Source organism: Maniola hyperantus, chromosome 5 (genome assembly GCF_902806685.2).
Source record: "Maniola hyperantus chromosome 5, iAphHyp1.2, whole genome shotgun sequence".
NCBI lineage: Eukaryota > Metazoa > Arthropoda > Insecta > Lepidoptera > Nymphalidae > Maniola > Maniola hyperantus.
Genome location: NC_048540.1, coordinates 16,318,064 through 16,338,883, shown reverse-complemented (window position 1 = coordinate 16,338,883; position 20,820 = coordinate 16,318,064). Strand labels below are relative to the sequence as shown.

Below are 20,820 nucleotides of genomic sequence, written 5' to 3'. Positions count from 1 at the left end.
TCGAAAACGCCTGGACCGATTTTGAAAATTCTTTTTTTGTTTGAAAGGGTATACTTCAAAGTTGGTCCCATTTTAATTTGGTGAAGATCTGATGAACATCTTCGAAGATAGATACTGGAACTCCTCAACGGATAAGAGTAAATTGCTCGCGATCAGTGTAATAGCTTAGTAAACAGTAGATTTTTATCCAGTCATAGCATAATTCCATGGGGCCACTAAAAATTGTGAAATAAAAAATTTTTACAAAAAAAATAAAAACCGACTTCGTTACACAAACACTAAAAATTGAAAAATAATTTAATTTATTACCGAATATATTATATATACAAGAGTTAATATAGTTTCATAATAATATTTTTTGGGGTCGGTGCCAATGAGGTGCCATTGTGGAGTCCCATAAAAACATGAAGTCTAGACGATTCGCGCAGCTAAAGCTAACTGGCACCGGCACCAAAAAGTATTATTATGGAACTATATTAACTCTTGTATATATAATATATTCGGTAATAAATTAAATTATTTTTCAATTTTTAGTGTTTGTGTAACGAAGTCGGTTTTTATTTTTTTTGTAATTTATATCGATGAATGCATCATTATTCATTGCTAATTTTTAATTTGCTTGCGTCTAGCATGAACTTCGCTTCAATTAACGACTTGAAGTTCTTATTATGACGTGTTGTGAGTTGTGAGTTGCGACACGCCAGAGATTGGGTTCGGCGCCGCGTTCTTCTGGCGCGATATTTCTTGTCAGTTTACCTTATTAGGCAACACGACGCTTTTGTATCAAATGTTTTGTTGATCTAATTTAAAATGTAAATCAGTGTAAAAGTGCTCCCGTATTTGGGTAAGTTTTTGTAACTTTGCGCACATTCATTTTCTACCTAGTTATTTTTCAATTTTCCTTTTTTCTATTTGTTTTTTTATAAAATATTATTATAACCTTATATTGATTTCAACTTTTGAATTAACTATTTCGTAGTTTATTTGCTAATTCATTACCTAGTAATTTTCACTTAGATTGCACCACAATTTGAAAGTTTTTTGAAAACTCTTTTTTTATATTTTTTTGCAAATAATTTCAGTCCTTTCAATATTTTGGGCCTTCAGCACACTAATAATAATTATCCAACATATTTGTAAAGTTCGTTCTGGTTTCCACCGGCAAGTCTACCACGCCAAAAGTAGCTACCTCTTCTGTGTTCGACACGGCCCGGTTTGATTCCAGAACGGAAATTGATATGCCAGAGGATAACCCACCTTGGTTATCAGTTCCAGGAGGAAAGTTCGGATTCAAAAGCCACGTCCAGATAATATAGAGGTCGGTACGGTACGGTATACCAGATAGGAGTACCGTAATTACCACTAACGGTGACGGTGAGGCAGAGAACAGCGGATCACCACGACCCTATTTGGTGCGCCTATCGACAAGTGTAGCCGCGGTAATTAATTAACTTTACCATATTTTTTATTCTTGATTAAAATTTACCGTGTGTATTTACGCTTTTCATTTCATTTTCATTTCATTTTTTTTGCACCCGGTACGTTAACGGTAACGGTAAGGAAGTTTGTGCAAATACGTAGGTACATTCGATTTGTATTTTTTTACGGATCCATAAAATCAAGGATGAGTACATAAACGCCCTAAGGGCGAGGGAAGAAACACGAATATGAACTGAATTCGGATGAGTACACAAAAGCCCTTACGGTGAGGCAGAGAATCAGCGTATCACCACGACCCTAAAAATTAACAGCACGCGGTAAAATTGTTTAATTTTCGGCCCAGATTTTTACGGATGTTCCAGTGGTAGTACATTTTGACACAAAATCGGTTTCCGACAAATGTGAATAGCTTCATACAAAATGTTCTTTGACTGGAACATCCGATTGAAATCCGGGCCCGACAAATGACAAGTGGGAACGAGAGTAACTATCATTTTTGTTCATAGTAAACTTTATCTCGCATTAATTTTTATTAAATACTAGCTTATGCTCGCGACTTCGTCCGTATGGATTACAAAAATACCTACACAATACAAATAATTTTATAATACTTATAACATTTTTATTCAAGTAAAATTATACAAGTGATTTTGAATCGTCATAATAATTATATAGTCAGTAGTAGATACATAGTCTTTGACTGAATAATATTATACTTTTTTTAGTAGCATACTTTAATAGATTTTTTAAAACCTGTGTAAAATTCTACATTCTAACTTAGTACTTGTGTAAAGTTACATAATTTTCGACTGTATAAAATGCTTTTTTAGAAGCATACTTTAAATAGATTTTTTAAACTTTGATAAAATGTGTAGCTACTTGCACTTCGGTGGCCCGGCTACATTGGGACACTAGACCTTTCGATCTACGAAAACGATGTTATACACTTCGAAATTAGGCAATAACAGTATAATGCACGTACGTACCTTGAACTGCTGATTGCACTCGTTGGTATTCCACCTGGATCCAGGGATTTTTGGTTTGATGACGTTGATTGTCGATAGAAAAGATGCGCGCGCGATGGTTTTCGCACCAGCGTTAAAGGTGTATTGATTACGTTGACCGTTGAGTGGGCGGTGACAGCTGACCGTACGACATGCATGACAGCTGATTGAGCTGCGTGCTGTCATTGCACTAATTCGAAGTGTCAGTGTCTATGATCTGATGGCGCGAAATTTAAAATAGAAGAAAGCACGTTACGGTAACGGAACATCCCGCCCACCAAAATGCCTATGGTATTTTCTGGTTAAACAGACAAACAAACTCTTTATGAAAGTATCAGCTAATAAATAATGATATGATTACACTTAAAACTAAGTTAGACTACGGTACGATCTAAGAAACAAAAAAAAAACGTATATACAATGATTTGGGTTAGTCCTCTGTTGGTAAGGGACACAATTTAACCAACGGTCGTTGTAACTGACTATTTGTCGCGGTTTTTAGAGTTGCGATCCTAGTGACTCCATCTGGACCAGGAATAAGATTTGTAACACGACCTAGAGACCATTGCAATGGAACACGATTGTCATCTTTAATGATTACCATCGACCCTATCTGCAACGGTTTGCAATCCTTGGTCCATTTGGCGCGTTGTGTAAGCGAATGTAGATATTCATGTTTCCATCTAGACCAAAAATTCTGATGAAACGCCTGTAACAGTTGCCATCGACTAAGCCGGTTTTTATTGATATTTGTGAGATCCTCGTCGGGGACAGCTGTTAGAGGTTCTAGCGTTAAGAAATGTCCAGGAGTTAAGACCGATAGATCATTAGGATCAGAACTAATTGGACATAGAGGTCGTGAATTTAAGACGGCTTCGATTTGACTAAAAAATGTTGTGAGCTCCTCGAATGTCAAGACCTGATCGCCAACGACACGATATAAGTGAGTTTTAGCTGCTTTTATTTGTATTTCCCACACCCCCCCAAAGTGGGGAGAAGAAGGTGGATTGAATTTAAAATCCATTTTTTCTGCGTTAGAAGCTTGATGCATAAGAGACGATAGTTGGGTTTGTGCACCGGTGAAGTTCGTTCCTCGGTCAGCATGAATAACACTACACCGGCCTCGGCGAGCAACAAAACGACGGAGAGCAGCGATGAATCCATCCGCTGACAATGTCGAAACGACTTCCAAATGGACTGCTTTAGTTGCTAGGCAGACAAATAAGCATAAATATGCTTTGTCAATTTTCGCACCACGGTGTTGCCCAAGTTTGATGCGGAACGGTCCTCCAAAATCAACGCCTACAACTGAAAACGCCTTCACTTGGTTGACACGATAAGAGGGTAGATCACTCATAAACGGCTGTAAAGGCTGAGGATTCGTTCGGTAGCATTGTAAACATTTGGATAAAACACGACGAATAACGCGTTTGGCGGATATAATCCAAAATTGTTGTAACAATAGGAAGTGTGTGGTGTTTATGCCTGGATGACAATACTGACGGTGAATGAAATCGATAACCAACACGGTAATTCGGTGGTCAGACGGTAAGAAAGCAGGATGTTTTTGCTCGTATCCTAAACCTGATCGCGAAATCCTACCGCCCACCCTGAGAATACCCCGCTCATCCAGAAAAGGATTCAGTTTACGAAATGGTTTAAGTAATGGTTGTTTAGTTTTAATGGTTGAGATTTCCTCAGCGAATGTTTGGCCTTGAACGTGCTTGACGATTTGCATTAGCGAATTATGTCGCTCAACATTATTGAGAAACTTATTATGATTAGCATCAAGTGGATTTCGAGAATTATTGATAAAGCGGTTGATGTACGTCAAAACATTAATAATCTTTTGTAACGAAGAGTGACGAGTAAGTAACTCATCGATTACGGTAATTTTACGTGTTTCATTGTCTTGAACCTGTTCGGTAACTAAAGAAATAGCGTTGCGTATTTCCGCGTTTACAATTTTTTCTTCTTCTGGAGTTATCGTCCCTCGATTTAAAGGCCAGGTGTCGTGATCTTGAGATAGCCAAGGAGGTCCCGTCCACCATAACGTATTGTGAAGGATCTCACTTGGAAATTGCCCTCGCGAACAGATGTCGGCAGGATTGTCAGTCGATGAAATATGATGCCAGCATTCAATAGGTGTAAGATCTTGAATATGACTGACGCGGTTGGCAACAAATGTTGCCCATCGGGTGGAGGGAGAACGCAACCACGATAGAGTTACTGTCGAATCTGACCACAAGTAGACTGCGTCAAATGCAATACGAGTAAGGTACGTGTCGCGAACGAATAGGTATAGATCCGATAGGAGCACAGCCGCACAGAGTTCCAATCGAGGGAGTGAAATGCGTCTTAACGGTGCCACTCTCGCCTTCGAACACACCAGAAACACATTAACCTGACCATTTTCACCTGTTACGCGCAAGTAAATGACGGCCCCGTATGCAATTTCGGAACTGTCGGCAAAGCCATGTAATTCGTATGATCTGGCATTTTCACGAGTGAGCTTACGCGGAACTCGAAGTTGTGATAATTGCGTTAGTTGAATTCGATGAGTACTCCACGCGTGTATTATCTCGTGCGGCGGAGTTTGATCCCAGCCAACACCGAGTATCCAGAGTCTCTGTATGAGAGATTTAGCTTGAATGGTTACTGGGGACAAGAAACCGAGAGGATCGAATATCCTCGCGAGTTCACTCAAAATTGATCGTTTGGTGCAAGTTTGATCTAACGATTTGATTTCGAAAAGGAAAGTGTCGGATGTTGGGTCCCATTTTAGCCCGAGAACTTTTAAAATTGCTGGTTCTGAATCATCAAGGGAGATAGAGCCCGTTAAGCAATCTTCTGCGGGAAGATCATGCAAGAGTCTAGAATCGTTACTAACCCACTTCCTAAGTTGAAAACCTCCCTGATTGAAAAGAGCTATTATTTGTGATTTTGCCACTTGTGCGTTCTCCAACGAGTCACATCCTGTTACTACGTCATCAACATAAACATCCGATAACATCATTTGTTTAGCGATCGGATAGGATTCTCCTTCATCTTCACTGAGTCGTTGTAATGTACGACAAGCTAGAAAAGGAGATGAAGCTACGCCGTATGTTACCGTATTGAGCCGATATTCCTTGAGAGATTCATGTGGTGAGGCTCTCCAAAAGATGCGTTGATAATCGCGATGATCTGGAGAAATTAAAATTTGCCGGTACATTTGACGGACATCAGCCATGAAAACTATGTTATGTTCCCGAAAATGCAAGAGAATTTCGACGATGTTGGGTTGCAATTTCGAGCCGATCAATTGCGTATCGTTTAACGAACGCGAATTGAGATCCTTGGCTGACGCATCAAATACAACGCGCAACCGAGTGGTGGCAGATTCAGGGCGCAGAACGCAATGGTGCGGAATGTAATATTTTCCCCTTCCCATTTCATCACTGGGAACTAACGACATGTGTCCAGCCTTGATGTAATCAGACATAAAATCTGCATATTGCTTGTATAAGCTTGGATCGCGCGATAGTCTACGTTCTATTGCGTGAAATCGTCGTAGAGCAACTTCACGCGATCCAACAAATGTAGGCTCTGAGTCTTCCTTAAATGGTAAGCGTAATATGTATCGTCCTCTATCATCACGTGAGTGATCAGAAATAAATTTCTTCTCACACAAAGATTCGTCGGGAGTGAGCAGTCGAGCCTTTGGTAAGGACTCTAAATCCCAAAAACGCTGCACTAGTGAGTTTAATTCAGTGTCTGATTCTGATGCCTTTAATAGCGTGGTCGATGCTAAGCGGGTTTTGCCTAAAAGAAGCCAACCGAAAATTGATTTGAAGGCAGTGGGTTGATTTGATTTTCCTTTTATGTGTTCGTCCAACAAAGAATCAGCAAAGACATCCGCAGCGAACAAAATATCGATGGGTCCGGGAATATCGAAACCAGGATCGGCCAATGGCAACGCTTTGATATGTGACCATCCTGATGTGCTTAAATTTGCGATAGGTTGATCGCCACATATTTTCGATAGCACGTGCAAATCTAATTCAAATAACGTTTTATCATTAATACCGATGCTACAAGTGACATCTCCTAGAATTGAAGCGGCTGCTTCGCCAAGTCCGCTAACACTTGCAGCCGTCTGTGATCGTTTTAAGTTTAAGCGTTTGACTGCCGATTCGGTTATAAAGTTGCTTTGGCTACCGGTGTCAAACAAGGCACGGAAAGATTGCATGCTTCCCGACGCATCTCTGACCTGCACAATAGCAGTCGCTAACAGCACAGTTGTGTTCAGTGGTGACCTTGAAACTAACGCCGATGTAGTTTCACTAGGCTCATTTGACGTATGTCGATGGAGCAAGGAATGGTGCTTGCGCTTACAGGTACGGCAAGAAAAGATACTGTTGCAGTTCCTTAACTGGTGAGAAGACCTTAAGCAGTTGTAACACCAGCTTTTTTCAGTTGCTATGTTCATCCGTTCGTCAACTGATTTTTTTAGGAATTCCGGACATGATGAGATGCTGTGCGATTCGTTACAAAAGGAGCAAGTGACAGGACGCGTCACAGGTGTCGGACTATGCACTTCAGCTAGACTCTCCTCCGCTGCTATGAGAACATGTGATGCAGGTACACGCTTAGCTTGAGCAGGTTGAAAAGAAACCTTTTGAGTAGGTTTAATTTGCTTAGCTTGTTCGGTAAAATGTGTATCGCGTAAGAGAGCTTCGCATTTAGAATGTAAAAATTCTTTGAGTTGTGTATAAGAAGGTAGTTCAGTATCTGAATGCTTCTCTTCAAAATCACGGCGCAAGTTCGTGTCCAATTTCGATAAAATATTATATACTAACACGAAATCCCAATGATCAACTGGCAAATGCACTGATTTTAAAATACATAAATTTTCTTCGAATAGGTCAAGTGACTTCCGAAACTCGTGAGCATCCTTGACGTTGAAGTTCATATTAAGAATCTCCTTCCAACACGTAAAAGCTAATTCTCGCTTACATTTATAGCGTGCGATAAGCGCAGCGTACGCATCGCGATAATATTCGCTGCTAAGTGGAAACGTTTTTACTACCGTTAACGCATCACCATTGAGAGAAGAAATTAGGTAATGAAATTTCTCAGTGTCGCTAAGAGAAGCCGAGTTATGTATCAATGCATTAAAAGTGTCGAAATACTCAGGAAAACGTTTAATGTCTCCAGTGAAGGTAGGAAGTTGTATTTTCGGTAACCGAACATTCGACATCGAACTACATTGCGGCTGAGGTGTGCAAGATTCATTTTTAGTTAAGCTGCGATAAATTGATATAACCTTATAATACATTTCGTCAAAACGTTCTTGCATTTCAGTATCATCCTTTTCCGTATCGTCCTGAATTTCCAGGATCGTAAAGTGTGCGTCTTCAAAATTAGAAGCGATTTTCTTAATATCCTGATGATATGAGAAAAACATTTCCCGCTGAGCGTGATCATTCACAGCTGAAACCCCGATTTCCAATGCCTTACACATCCGTTTATAAGCGATCGTTCGTTGCCTCCGTAATGAGGATAAGTCATGTATCGTGTACTCAGCTTCCTGTGATTTCGAACGCGACTTCTTAAGAATGCTTGATTTGCGAGAGGAATGCTTTTTTACAACAGACATTTTTGTAAATATATGATTTAAGCCTTAACATATAACTAGAACACCACGATAAAATAGCATTCAATACGACTTATAAGCAAAACAGGTACGTAACTAGGTTCTAAAACGAATTAATTTTAGTATGAGGTATAGTGCAGCACACAAGTTCTGTTACACAATAATATGAAAATATATGCAAGCTACGCGTAAACTTGTTGGGTGAACTGTACGCACTGCTATAACTATTCCAATCTGTATGAAATACAGTGCAGCACACAAGTTTTGTTACAAAATATATGAAAATGTATGTAAGCTGCGCGCAAACTTGTGGGTGAACTGTACACTGCAATAACTCTTTATCGAAAACTTGAACACAGAAACATGGACCTTATTTCTTCAATAATAAGGTTGATACTAGAAAAGATTAGGTTTATTAAAATGTTGAACCTACCCTGTAATTTTGTTACGAAAACAATTATTGCAATTTAAGAACTTAAATATTGTTAATTGTAGAACATTAAAACATGCGTTAATATTGTGATAGAATCATTGCTGTTATAACATAACGAATTAAAGTTTGAATAACTGAAAGCAGTTTAGAAAATAAACACCGATAGGTTGAAGTGATTGTTCATTTGAACTTCAGTAATTCAATGCTTTTACGTTAAATACGCTAAAATCCCTGTTCGAGCTGGTTCAATCTATGTAGGTACTAACGAATGTAGGTAAGTTGGGTTGGAAAAGGAGCAACTTAGACCGCGAGAACAAAGAAAGTATCGATTTTGACCGAATTGACCTAAGTTACGACGTTACGAATTACAATTAACCAGAAATACCATACACAAATTGATCGTTATAAACTAGGTGGAAGTTCCCGAGGGTTTCGGCACCAAATAATGTAGCTACTTGCACTTCGGTGGCCCGGCTACATTGGGACACTAGACCTTTCGATCTACGAAAACGATGTTATACACTTCGAAATTAGGCAATAACAGTATAATGCACGTACGTACCTTGAACTGCTGATTGCACTCGTTGGTATTCCACCTGGATCCAGGGATTTTTGGTTTGATGACGTTGATTGTCGATAGAAAAGATGCGCGCGCGATGGTTTTCGCACCAGCGTTAAAGGTGTATTGATTACGTTGACCGTTGAGTGGGCGGTGACAGCTGACCGTACGACATGCATGACAGCTGATTGAGCTGCGTGCTGTCATTGCACTAATTCGAAGTGTCAGTGTCTATGATCTGATGGCGCGAAATTTAAAATAGAAGAAAGCACGTTACGGTAACGGAACAAAATGTGTTGTTGTTCCCGTTGAGTCACACTCACGGGGGAAAAAATATTTGTCCCATTACGTCACACATACATAATATTGCGTATGTAACACGTGTTGACTGAAGTCTGAACCTGAAAAATATTATCCTTGAGCCTCCTGTGACATAACCCCACTTTATTTTAACCGACTTCCTAAGGAGGCGGTCTGCAATTCGGCCCTTTTTAGGGTTCCGTACCTCAAAAGAATTTTTAAAAAAAAGAATATTAGCCATGTTAAATGACTAATATTCCCCATTCCGCTCCAACTAAGCGTCAAGCTTGTGCTAGGAGAAGGTACGACAATAATGCAACGGGCGGGGTTTGAACCGTCAACCTTTCGGTTTTCAGTCCACTCCTTTACCCGTTGAGCTATTGAGGCTCTAGGAACCCTTATAGGATCACTTCGTTGTCTGTTTGTCTGTCTATCCGTCTGTCTGTCTTGTCTGTCAAGAAAACCTATAGGGTACCTACTCTACTTCCCTTTGACCATACGCCGTATTGCTATTGCGCTGGAAACATGTATCATTAACATCGAAATGACGTCATTTTGGCGTCATTTGACGTATATTTAAGTGAAAATATACCATCAGTTCGAAACTTCAGTCTACTGCTGACACACGTCGTCTTGCGGGACTTATGTCTTATACGTATTGAGAATTAATGTTGTTAGTTGGAAACCGATTCGTTTCAAGTTATTTTTTTTTAATTTTTCGATGTGATGATCGCTTTTTATCACATGACACTATTTTGCAAGATGTGCGTTATTGTAATATGACCTTGTTTGACATCAAAATCGCGATAATAGTTTTTGAGGGTTGACACTGTATTGCCCATTGATGTTGGAATCCCCCTGCCTATCACTCAGCGTCCAATTATGCTATTTATTATTTTCTTAAATTCTTTTAATCCTAGGTTACATTAAAGACATATTGTATTGTATGAAACGGGTATATACCACGATTTATTAGGCAATTTTTAACTACCGATATTTCGACTCAGTTGCATGCATGTGCTAGATTAGCCTCAGAAGTATAGAGACAATAGAGTCAGGAATCAACCTACTGAGAGTCTAAACCTTAGTTCGTTATCAATAAGCTAGGGCGTGGTTGTAGGTAGGAGACAAAATAAAAGATTGTATAAGGAAATAAACTGTTTTATTCAGGGAAAAATCCCTCCATATCAAAGTTTATCTTTACCATTACTTATTGCTTTATCATTAAATAATTTATTATTTCCTTTAAGAAAAATCTACCGCCAGTTCGAAAAAGCATATCTACCGAGAGAAAGAACTGGCAAGAAAAATAGATACAACTATGGTATTACCATAACATATCCAACCCACATCGGGTATAAGCATAAACTATTACAAAGGAATACCAGTTGAATAACAAATTACACATTAAACAACATACATAGTATAACAATAGAAATATAAAATCAACAATATTCGTACCTGTAGGTATGTCACAGCTTCTTATTAAAAATAGGAAAATTAATGATGTCTACCGTCAAAGCAGAGCCATTTATAGCCCTTTGGCTACCCTTTCCATAAGTATAATGATACCATATAAAACTCAAATTCAATAGAGTCGACAATAGAGATTAAACTTTAGTTTTAAATTTATACACTTCAAAATTCCACATTATACTCTATTTAAATCTACAATTACTTTACTTCTAAAATATAATAAAATCAATTTCACCATGTAAGACCTTTGGATTAGCTGCTATATATTATCTGTTACGTCTGTAGTATTTTGTCTATCATTTTGACGTGCCTCTGTTTACAAATAAAATGTCAATGGTTTAGAATTAATTCTTAAGCAAAATCTAAAGAGTTTAGTAGCAATTTCAAGAAATAAATAGCAACTAACCATTTATCTTATACGGCCAAACTGACAATTGCTTCGTTCTCGAAGCAACAAAATAAAAACAAACAATTCGTAAAGTAAATTTTTAACAACATCAAAACATTTTTTTTTTTTTTTTTTTTTTCAAACAACATGTCTGTGGCTTCCAACAAAATTTAAAAAAACATTTTAAACATGTGTGTGACATACAAAATTACCACACAGTTTACTCTCAAAAATACAAGAAATATTTTTCTCGCCACAGCACATAAATGTTTCCAAACAAGATATCCTTTAACCCCATTGGTTTTAAACCAATATCAAAAAATATTTTTAACACCACTGGTATTAAAGCGATATTATAAAAATACTTTTCAACACCGTTGGTTCCAACGTTTTAAAGTATCATCTACAAAATATCCTTCTACACCATTGGTTTTAAGGCAACATCGTAAACCATCATAAAATTGTCCCTTAACACCATTGGTTTTGATCCATATATCACTATACAATTTTTCCATTGATCGAACATTTGATCAAAGTTTTAAATAAATTCCAATAAAATATAGAGATGAATATTAAACAAAGAAAAATTGCAACTGAACAAATTGTAAATTATCAGAATTTAAAATAATATGTTTCATAAAAAAGAACCATCAAAATGAAAAAGTTACAAAAATATTAATATTTCAAAATAAGTTAAATCATAAGAACTTTTTTTCAATTTCAAGTTAATAATTTTGCAAAAATAATAAAATACCATCGACTCTTACTCCTAAAGTACCAAAGTCAAAAACAAAGGGTAGGTATATAAAAAGTAATTATATGTAAGATATATCAAAACAAAACTAACTACTATGTTAGAAGAAGTAAAAATAATCAAAGAGTAAACTTATCTAATTATCGTTTACTTTTAAAAATATTTTCTATTCAATCTCTTTTTGTCTATCTGCAATCAGTCCTTGGACTATACAAAAACATTTGTTGCTTCCCACATCCAATGATGTGCCAACAACCTTCCTTTTTAAATAAATACCAAAACATTTTTCCACAATAAAATATAAAAATCCAAAAAGATCGTAAATAAAAACATAAAGGTAGGTATCAAAAACTAAAATGTCAAAAAATACCACAAAAATAATTTACATTAAAAAGATCGTCAAAGAAGTAATCAATATCAAAAATAGTTAAACACTTCAAACATCAAAAACGTCAAAAAAATCAAAAGTATTATTCAAACAAAACAACAAAATACGGCATTAAAAAATATTAAACACAAGTGGGTAGTCAATAATCTCTAAATTCCAATATTCTAAATTTAAGTTTCAGGTTTAACCATAGTCCACCACGCTGGCCAAGTGTGGATTGGCAGCTCCATTACATCACATTACATAACGGTGGGTATATATAAAAAAAACAATGACATCAAACAATCAGTAGCTACTAGACTTAGCGGCATAGCAACAGGATAAGACATCAGCAGCCTAACCTATCCTTATATAAAAACTACAAAAATAAACTCCAACAAAATTTCTTAATTATTGTAGGTAGGTATCACAAATCTTTCATCTCTACGTTTCGCGAGTGAGAACTCCGATGCAAAGTCAATAGCAAATTTACAAAAATGGCCACGCTAATCGCGTTTCTGATCAATGAATCATCAATATTTAACGAATGATGCAATATGTATTTCTGTATTGTTCTTAATTTGAAACAAAATTACAACAAAAAAAAAATTTTTTTTTTTCTTTTTTTTTTTTTTTGGTTCTTTTTTTTCCTTCTTTTCTCTCTGTCATTATGTAACACATAAATAAATTATATACATCTATTCGGCCAACCTGAAAAGTACTTCGTTCTCGAAGTACTTACATAGGAAATGCCTCAAGAACATAACTAAAAAAAAAGTAAGATGACTCATCACTCGTAAAACAATATTCAATGATTCAATGTCAACATCACTATCATATAAATTACGAATATACGGCTAGACGTCAGACGTAAATTAAAATAGAACACAAATTAATCATCAGTAAATATTTACTGACAAACTTGCTTTAGTTTTTCACCGCTCGGTCAGTCTGACATTTAACCACATTTTATCGTATGATCATTTAATAAAAATTTCATACCAACTAACTACCTGCAAATTTTTAACATTAATTTACGTAATATCGATTTGTGTTACTAGCTGGGACATCATGCGATTAAACACCTTCAAACATTAATCTGAGTCATTGAAACAGAACATCTATACTGAACACAAAATTACCCGCAAAAATTTTATTTATTTAGTACCCACATCTTTATTTCTATAATACAATTAGTTTTAAAACAAATAAAATGACGACAGGTACTATGAAACTGTGTTACTACATTACACAGAGTATTAATAGGTCCATGATTACGCAATAAAACTTTCTAAGGCCTACCTGCCTGAAAAATTGTCTTGCAAAAAAGTTTTAATTCACTTTCACTTTTTTTTTCATACCATATTTTCATATTAAGATTTCCAGATTTAGGGTATCCAATGTCCATTGTGGTACCTCTCGTGGACGTCAGTCATCACAACGCCTGTTGGAACATCTTTGATGGCTTTTCACAAAGCCATCCGAATTCGCCGGTATTTCTGAAACTTGTACAAACTGCATTAGAAAAGGCACAATTCAGCCATATCGTATCCCACTTCTGATGCTAGATTAGCCTCAGAAGTATAGAGACAATAGAGTCAGGAATCAACCTACTGAGAGTCTAAACCTTAGTTCGTTATCAATAAGCTAGGGCGTGGTTGTAGGTAGGAGACAAAATAAAAGATTGTATAAGGAAATAAACTGTTTTATTCAGGGAAAAATCCCTCCATATCAAAGTTTATCTTTACCATTACTTATTGCTTTATCATTAAATAATTTATTATTTCCTTTAAGAAAAATCTACCGCCAGTTCGAAAAAGCATATCTACCGAGAGAAAGAACTGGCAAGAAAAAACTCGGCGGTGTCTATCCACAATTATTGAAAAATAGATACAACTATGGTATTACCATAACATATCCAACCCACATCGGGTATAAGCATAAACTATTACAAAGGAATACCAGTTGAATAACAAATTACACATTAAACAACATACATAGTATAACAATAGAAATATAAAATCAACAATATTCGTACCTGTAGGTATGTCACAGCTTCTTATTAAAAATAGGAAAATTAATGATGTCTACCGTCAAAGCAGAGCCATTTATAGCCCTTTGGCTACCCTTTCCATAAGTATAATGATACCATATAAAACTCAAATTCAATAGAGTCGACAATAGAGATTAAACTTTAGTTTTAAATTTATACACTTCAAAATTCCACATTATACTCTATTTAAATCTACAATTACTTTACTTCTAAAATATAATAAAATCAATTTCACCATGTAAGACCTTTGGATTAGCTGCTATATATTATCTGTTACGTCTGTAGTATTTTGTCTATCATTTTGACGTGCCTCTGTTTACAAATAAAATGTCAATGGTTTAGAATTAATTCTTAAGCAAAATCTAAAGAGTTTAGTAGCAATTTCAAGAAATAAATAGCAACTCTAACCATTTATCTTATACATGCATTGCATCGTGGTCACGACGGGACTGCAGTGCAGTGATGCGTGCTAATTATTAATCCTGGTATGTACCCGTTTTTTGTACAATATAATGTCGTTAAACCACGAAATAAGCTTAAAATTATAACATTAAAAACATCGAACAATTCAAGTATTTAATGCTGTATTTTAATGATTTAAGTATTTATGTTAGTTGTTATTTAATTATGTAAGTATTTTTTAATGTTGTCTACTGTGTGTACGACATTTTGAAATAAAATTATAAAATTATTACAGGTAATTTAATCCAGGATGGCATCACCTAATAAACTACAGAAAGGTATCGATCTTGTTACTAAAGCTACCGAAGAAGACAAAAACAAGAATTATGAAGCAGCTTTACGACTTTATGAGCATGGTGTAGAATATTTATTGCATGCAGTGAAATATGAGGCCCGGGGTGACAGGGCTAAAGAGAATATAAGAGCTAAGTGCTTACAGTACTTGGATAGGGCTGAGAAACTGAAAGAATGTCTCAAGAAGGACAAAAAGAAGAAAGTCGGCGACAGTGATTCAGATGATCTAGAGAAGAAAAAGTTGCAAGGAAAGCTAGAGGGTGCCATAGTGGTAGAAAAACCAGACGTCAAATGGAATGATGTGGCTGGACTCGAAGTAGCCAAGGAAGCCTTGAAAGAAGCTGTTATCTTACCTATAAAATTCCCTCACCTATTTAGAGGTAAGAGGATTCCTTGGAAGGGTATTTTACTCTTTGGCCCTCCTGGTACTGGTAAATCTTATCTTGCTAAAGCTGTAGCTACTGAAGCCAACAATTCTACATTCTTTTCTGTATCATCATCTGATCTTGTGTCTAAATGGGTAGGAGAGTCTGAGAAGCTAGTGAGAAATTTGTTTGAACTTGCTCGTCAACACAAGCCGAGTATCATATTTATTGATGAAGTAGACTCATTTTGCTCATCGCGCTCTGACAATGAATCTGAATCTGCCAGAAGGATTAAAACCGAGTTCCTTGTACAGATGCAAGGTGTTGGAAATGATATGGATGGCATCCTTGTGCTAGGAGCTACAAATATCCCATGGGTTCTTGATGCTGCTATACGAAGGAGATTTGAGAAGCGTATCTACATTACTTTGCCTGAGGAGCGTGCTCGGTTAGATATGTTTAAGTTGCATCTTGGTAACACAAGACACCAACTGAGCGATGAAGACATAAAAGTTTTGGCAGCAAAAACCGAAGGATATTCAGGAGCTGACATAGGTATTGTCGTTCGCGATGCTTTAATGCAACCTATCAGAAAGGTTCAGTCTGCTACACACTTCAAAAAAGTTAGTGGCCCCAGTCCTACAGATCCACGTGTAATTGTCAACGATTTATTGACCCCATGTTCGCCTGGTGAACCAGGTGCTGTGGAGATGACTTGGATGGAGGTGCCGAGTGAGAAGCTCGATGAGCCTCCAGTTACAAAGTCGGACATGTTTAGATCTCTGGCTACTTCCAAACCGACTGTAAATGATAATGACATGATCAAACTTAAGAAGTTTATGGAAAATTTTGGTCAAGAAGGTTAACTTTAATAGTTGTTTTAAAAGTTTTATTGTAATATTAAAAAAATAATTAATAATTATGGTCAATAGAATTTTATGTATATTTTACGGAAAAAATAAAGCCAACGCTTTAACTACCATAGTTTTTTTGATATTATAACAATAAACCTATTCTAAGGTAAAGTAAGGGGGGTAAGGGGGTGCGCTAACATCTTAGCACCCCAAATGTCAACCTCACCTGCACGTGGTGCCCCCTGCGAATCAGCGGACGAGGATATGACGACCGAAGAATGGCGGGATATTAACCATTCCATATGGCTTGGCTTTAAATAATACAGACCAGAGACGGGCAGCAGCGTCACTGGTGCGAAATAGCCTACAGCCCTGCGCTGACCACCCCGCCTGCCCAGCGTGGTCTGTATGGGCACTACTTCTAATGAGCAGCGCCAATTTGGCGCGCTCTTGGAAAGGCCTATGTCCAGCAGTGGACGCAAACAGGCTGATGGATTGGATTGGATTGGATTGGAAACCTATTCTTACACAAAGTTAGTTTTGCGGTTCGTTAACAAAAGTGATTCTTACCGTTTTACTTCTTCTGTAGTAGAGAACTCTCAGCCTCGGTGCGCGAGTTTTACTCGCACATGGCCGGTTTTTTATTTCAACTAAATTCCTAAAATTTGCCAGAATACATCATTTCTTGTTTAATGTTTTGTGAGAAAAATTTTATATTTATTATCTGTTAAATATGTCTCAAGTATTTCATAGCTATACTATTGCTACTTCTCTGAATTATTTTTAGTTTGATTTAATTACGTTTAATGTAGAGTTTTTATTACACTTTATTGGTTTTTATTGGTTCCAAACTACGTACTTTTATCCAACACGCGCAAACTTGAGTTTGAAACCGATTTCGTTTCAAGTTATTTTTTAATTTGTCTATGTGAAGATCGCTTTTAATGACATGACACTGTTTTACAGAATGTGCGTTATTGCATAATCTTGCGTTTGACATCAAAATCTAGATACTTTAGTTTTTGAGGGTTGACAGTGGCGCCGATTCTGTTCTGCATCTTTTTCTTTTTAATATTGGCAAAAAAGGACGGAACATAAATTTTACATTTAAAGACTCAAAATTTTAGTGCACGCTACAAATTTAAACAATAGTCACGAAGTTTGATAGCTCTAAAAGGGTACCAGAAGTGAGTTAAAAAGTTAGACAGAAAAACAGGGCATTTTAAGCTATTTTGGATTGGTTATTGGACTGTCCTCTCCTTTAAACTTGCGCGCAGACATTGGTCACACGCGCAAAGCTTACCGAGAGGTTTAATCTTTAAACTAACCTAACTACAACATTAACCTGATCAGGGCACAAAATTACTACTACAACCAATCAATTAAAATGACCTAAACGCAAAGCATTTAATAGTCGAATGAGTCTGCGAGCGAGACGCAGACTGGCTTTAAAACTATCAACCACGCGTATTTATACAATCGACTCAAAATGTTGACGCAACAGATCACGTGACGCCCGTTTCAAAGGCGGCAAATATAAGTGCAATAACAGCTCTAAATTTAAAACTGTCAAACTGTGTCAGTCCTTTTCATATTACATCAGTATAGTTGTGCTCAGAATCAGTACCAATGTATTGCTTATCAGCGTCCAATTATGCTAATTCCTTAAATTGTTTTAAGGCTAGGTTACATTAAACATCAATAAATCAAGTATTTAATGCTGTATTTTAATTATTTAAGTATTTATGTAAGTATTATTATTTTATTAATTACGTAAGTATTTTTTTAATGCTGTCTACTGTGTGTACAACATTTTGTATTAAAAACTATATCATTATTACAGGTGATTTAATCCAGCATGGCTTCATCTAGTGCAGTACAGAAAGGTATCGATCTTGTTACTAAAGCTACTGAGGAAGACAAAAACAAGAATTATGAAGAAGCCTTACGACTTTATGAGCAAGGTGTAGAATATTTTTTGGATGCAGTGAAATATGAGGCCCAGGGAGAAAGGGCTAGAGAGTGTATAAGAGCTAAGTGCTTACTGTACTTGGATAGGGCTGACAAACTGAAAGAATATCTCAAGAATGACGAGAAGAAAAAACCAGTAGAAGATGGTGAAGCAAATTCAAAAAGTGATGACGAGAAGAATTCACGCTTCGTGCCTGTAGCCTGCGACTGTGATTTAGATGATTTAGAGAAGAAACAAATGCAAGAAAAGCTAAAGGGTGCCATAGTGCAAGAACAACCACACGTCAAGTGGAGCGATGTAGCTGGACTCGAAGTAGCCAAAGAAGCCTTGAAAGAAGCTGTTATCTTACCTATAGAATTCCCTCATCTATTTAGAGGTAAGAGGATTCCTTGGAACGGTATTTTACTCTTTGGCCCTCCTGGTACTGGTAAATCTTATCTTGCTAAAGCTGTAGCTACTGAAGCTAACAATTGTACATTCTTTTCTGTATCATTATCTGACCTTGTGTCTAAATGGGTAGGAGAGTCTGAGAAGCTAGTGAGAAATTTGTTTGAACTTGCTCGTCAACACAAGCCGACTATCATATTTATTGATGGAATAGACTTCTTTTGCTCATCGCATTCTGACAACGAATCTGAATCTGCCAGGAGAGCTAAAACTGAGTTCCTTGTACAGATGCAAGGTGTAGGAAAAGATATGGACGGCATCCTTGTGCTAGGAGCTACAAATATCCCATGGGTGCTTGATGCTGCTATACGAAGGAGATTTGAGAAGCGTATGTACATCGCTTTGCCTAAGGAGGATGCTCGGTTAGATATGTTTAAGTTGCATCTTGGTAACACAAGACACCAACTGAGCGATGAAGACATAAAAGTTTTGGCAGCAAAAACCGAAGGATATTCAGGAGCTGACATTAGTATTGTCGTTCGCGATGCTTTAATGCAACCTATCAGAAAGGTTCAGTCTGCTACACATTTAAAAAAAGTTAGTGGCCCCAGTTCTACAGATCCAGATGTAATCGTCAACGATTTATTGACCCCATGTTCCCCTAGTGAATCAGGTGCTGTAGAGATGGCTTGGAAGGACGTGCCGAGTGACAAGCTCGTTGAGCCTCCAGTTACAATGTGGGACATGCTTAGATCCTTAGCTAATTCCAAACGCACTGTAGATGATGATGACATTATCAAGTTTAAGAAGTTTATGGAAAATTTTGGTCAAGAAGGTTAACTTTAATAGTTGTTGTTTTAAAAGTTTTATAACTTTAATTGTCATGTGTAACTCTTCGGAAATGTTAAAGAAGCCAGTGGCTATATTATTGCGAGAGCTCATTGTGATTATTTTGTAAGTTAAATTATTATTTTTACTTTTCCACATTCATTATGGTCATACAAATAAGCATATCATTGATATTAAATTATAATCTCTAACTGGTAAGTTTTAAGTTATGGAAATTAATACAAATTAAATATTTGTTGAATAGGGAAATAAATATTTGTAATTGAAATTGAAATATTATTAGACGCCTCAACTCAAATCAATCCCTCTCATTTTCTTGACAGACACGACAGACAGACAGACATACATACAGACAGACAGACAGACAACGAAGTGATCCTATAAGGGTTCCTTTTTTCCTTTTTAGGTACCCTAAAAAACAACAAACTGCCTATTTCATTTAATTTTTATTTCATAAAAATAAACAATGGAATCGCTAATCTCAAATATTGTTTTCATTATCGGGCTACATGATATTACGTAAAATTGTGTCTACCTTTTCATTCAAAAATTAACCTTATTGTATAATATTTACGTTTAATTTGGCTTGTCAACTTTCTTGAAATAAACTGGAAGCGTTGTTATTTCATGTTATTTTAATTTATGCTTTATGTAAGTGTGAATAAAGTAGGTTTTAATTGTTTAAAGTAAATAAAAGAGCATTACACGACAATTAGACGTGCTCGAGGCACCAGAGACTTTTCCCTGCGCTTTCTCGAATGGCCCGAGCGTGACGGTGTGCTGAGTACCCACTACTCAGGTAACTGTGAGAACAGTATGACTATTGCCTGTCCCACTTTCGTGTGCCTAGACATGTTCTGGAATCTAGATTAAAATTCCGCGGTCCACTTCTAGATTTTCTACGCTTTTAGACGACTGCTCAAAAAAGGAGTGTAATGATTTCAGGGTTCATGTATGTAGGTATGTATGTATGTATGTGAGTTTCTTTATTCCACCATAACTTCTGAATCCTGAACAGGCCCCCGATTGAGTAAGAAAAACGTATTCATCGTAATCGACAGCAAATTCTGTCGCTTGATTGGTTGAATTAGCTCTTCACATTTTTCACAACTAAAGTTTTTCTTACACCGACAATAAATTTTTTGAAAAATTTAATACAGTGGCTATGGTGCCATTTTTAAATGTGTTCTTTTCTCTCCATTTGTTTTTACGAACGAACTAAAAA

General features: G+C 36.6%; 3 protein-coding genes across 4 annotated transcripts in view; all 3 read left to right on the top strand.

The window, feature by feature from the left end:
• LOC117982200 (uncharacterized) overlaps positions 1–20,820 on the top strand; it is a 179,184-nt gene that overhangs the window by 18,602 nt on the left and 139,762 nt on the right. The window lies entirely within an intron of this gene.
• LOC117982129 (vacuolar protein sorting-associated protein 4-like) lies at positions 1,354–20,330 on the top strand. 2 transcript variants are annotated; one of them, XM_069498780.1, is made up of 2 exons: positions 1,354–1,439; positions 18,231–20,176. In XM_069498780.1, the coding sequence occupies exon 2, from the start codon at positions 18,246–18,248 to the stop codon at positions 19,584–19,586; it is 1,341 nt and encodes a 446-aa protein (XP_069354881.1). In that variant the 5' UTR covers positions 1,354–1,439; positions 18,231–18,245; the 3' UTR covers positions 19,587–20,176. The 2 variants fall into 2 exon arrangements, with proteins under 2 accessions (XP_069354881.1, XP_069354882.1); XM_069498781.1 differs by lacking the exon at positions 1,354–1,439 and adding an exon at positions 16,573–16,920 and having other exon boundaries at positions 18,231–20,330.
• Positions 15,110–16,419, top strand: LOC117982091 (vacuolar protein sorting-associated protein 4-like). Its single transcript, XM_034968376.2, has one exon. The coding sequence runs from the start codon at positions 15,125–15,127 to the stop codon at positions 16,397–16,399; it is 1,275 nt and encodes a 424-aa protein (XP_034824267.1). The 5' UTR covers positions 15,110–15,124; the 3' UTR covers positions 16,400–16,419.

Bases quoted from the DNA above. Each gene is read 5' to 3' on its own strand.
- LOC117982091 (XM_034968376.2), top strand. From the start codon at position 15,125: ATGGCATCACCTAATAAACTACAGAAAGGTATCGATCTTGTTACTAAA.
- LOC117982129 (XM_069498781.1), top strand. From the start codon at position 18,246: ATGGCTTCATCTAGTGCAGTACAGAAAGGTATCGATCTTGTTACTAAA.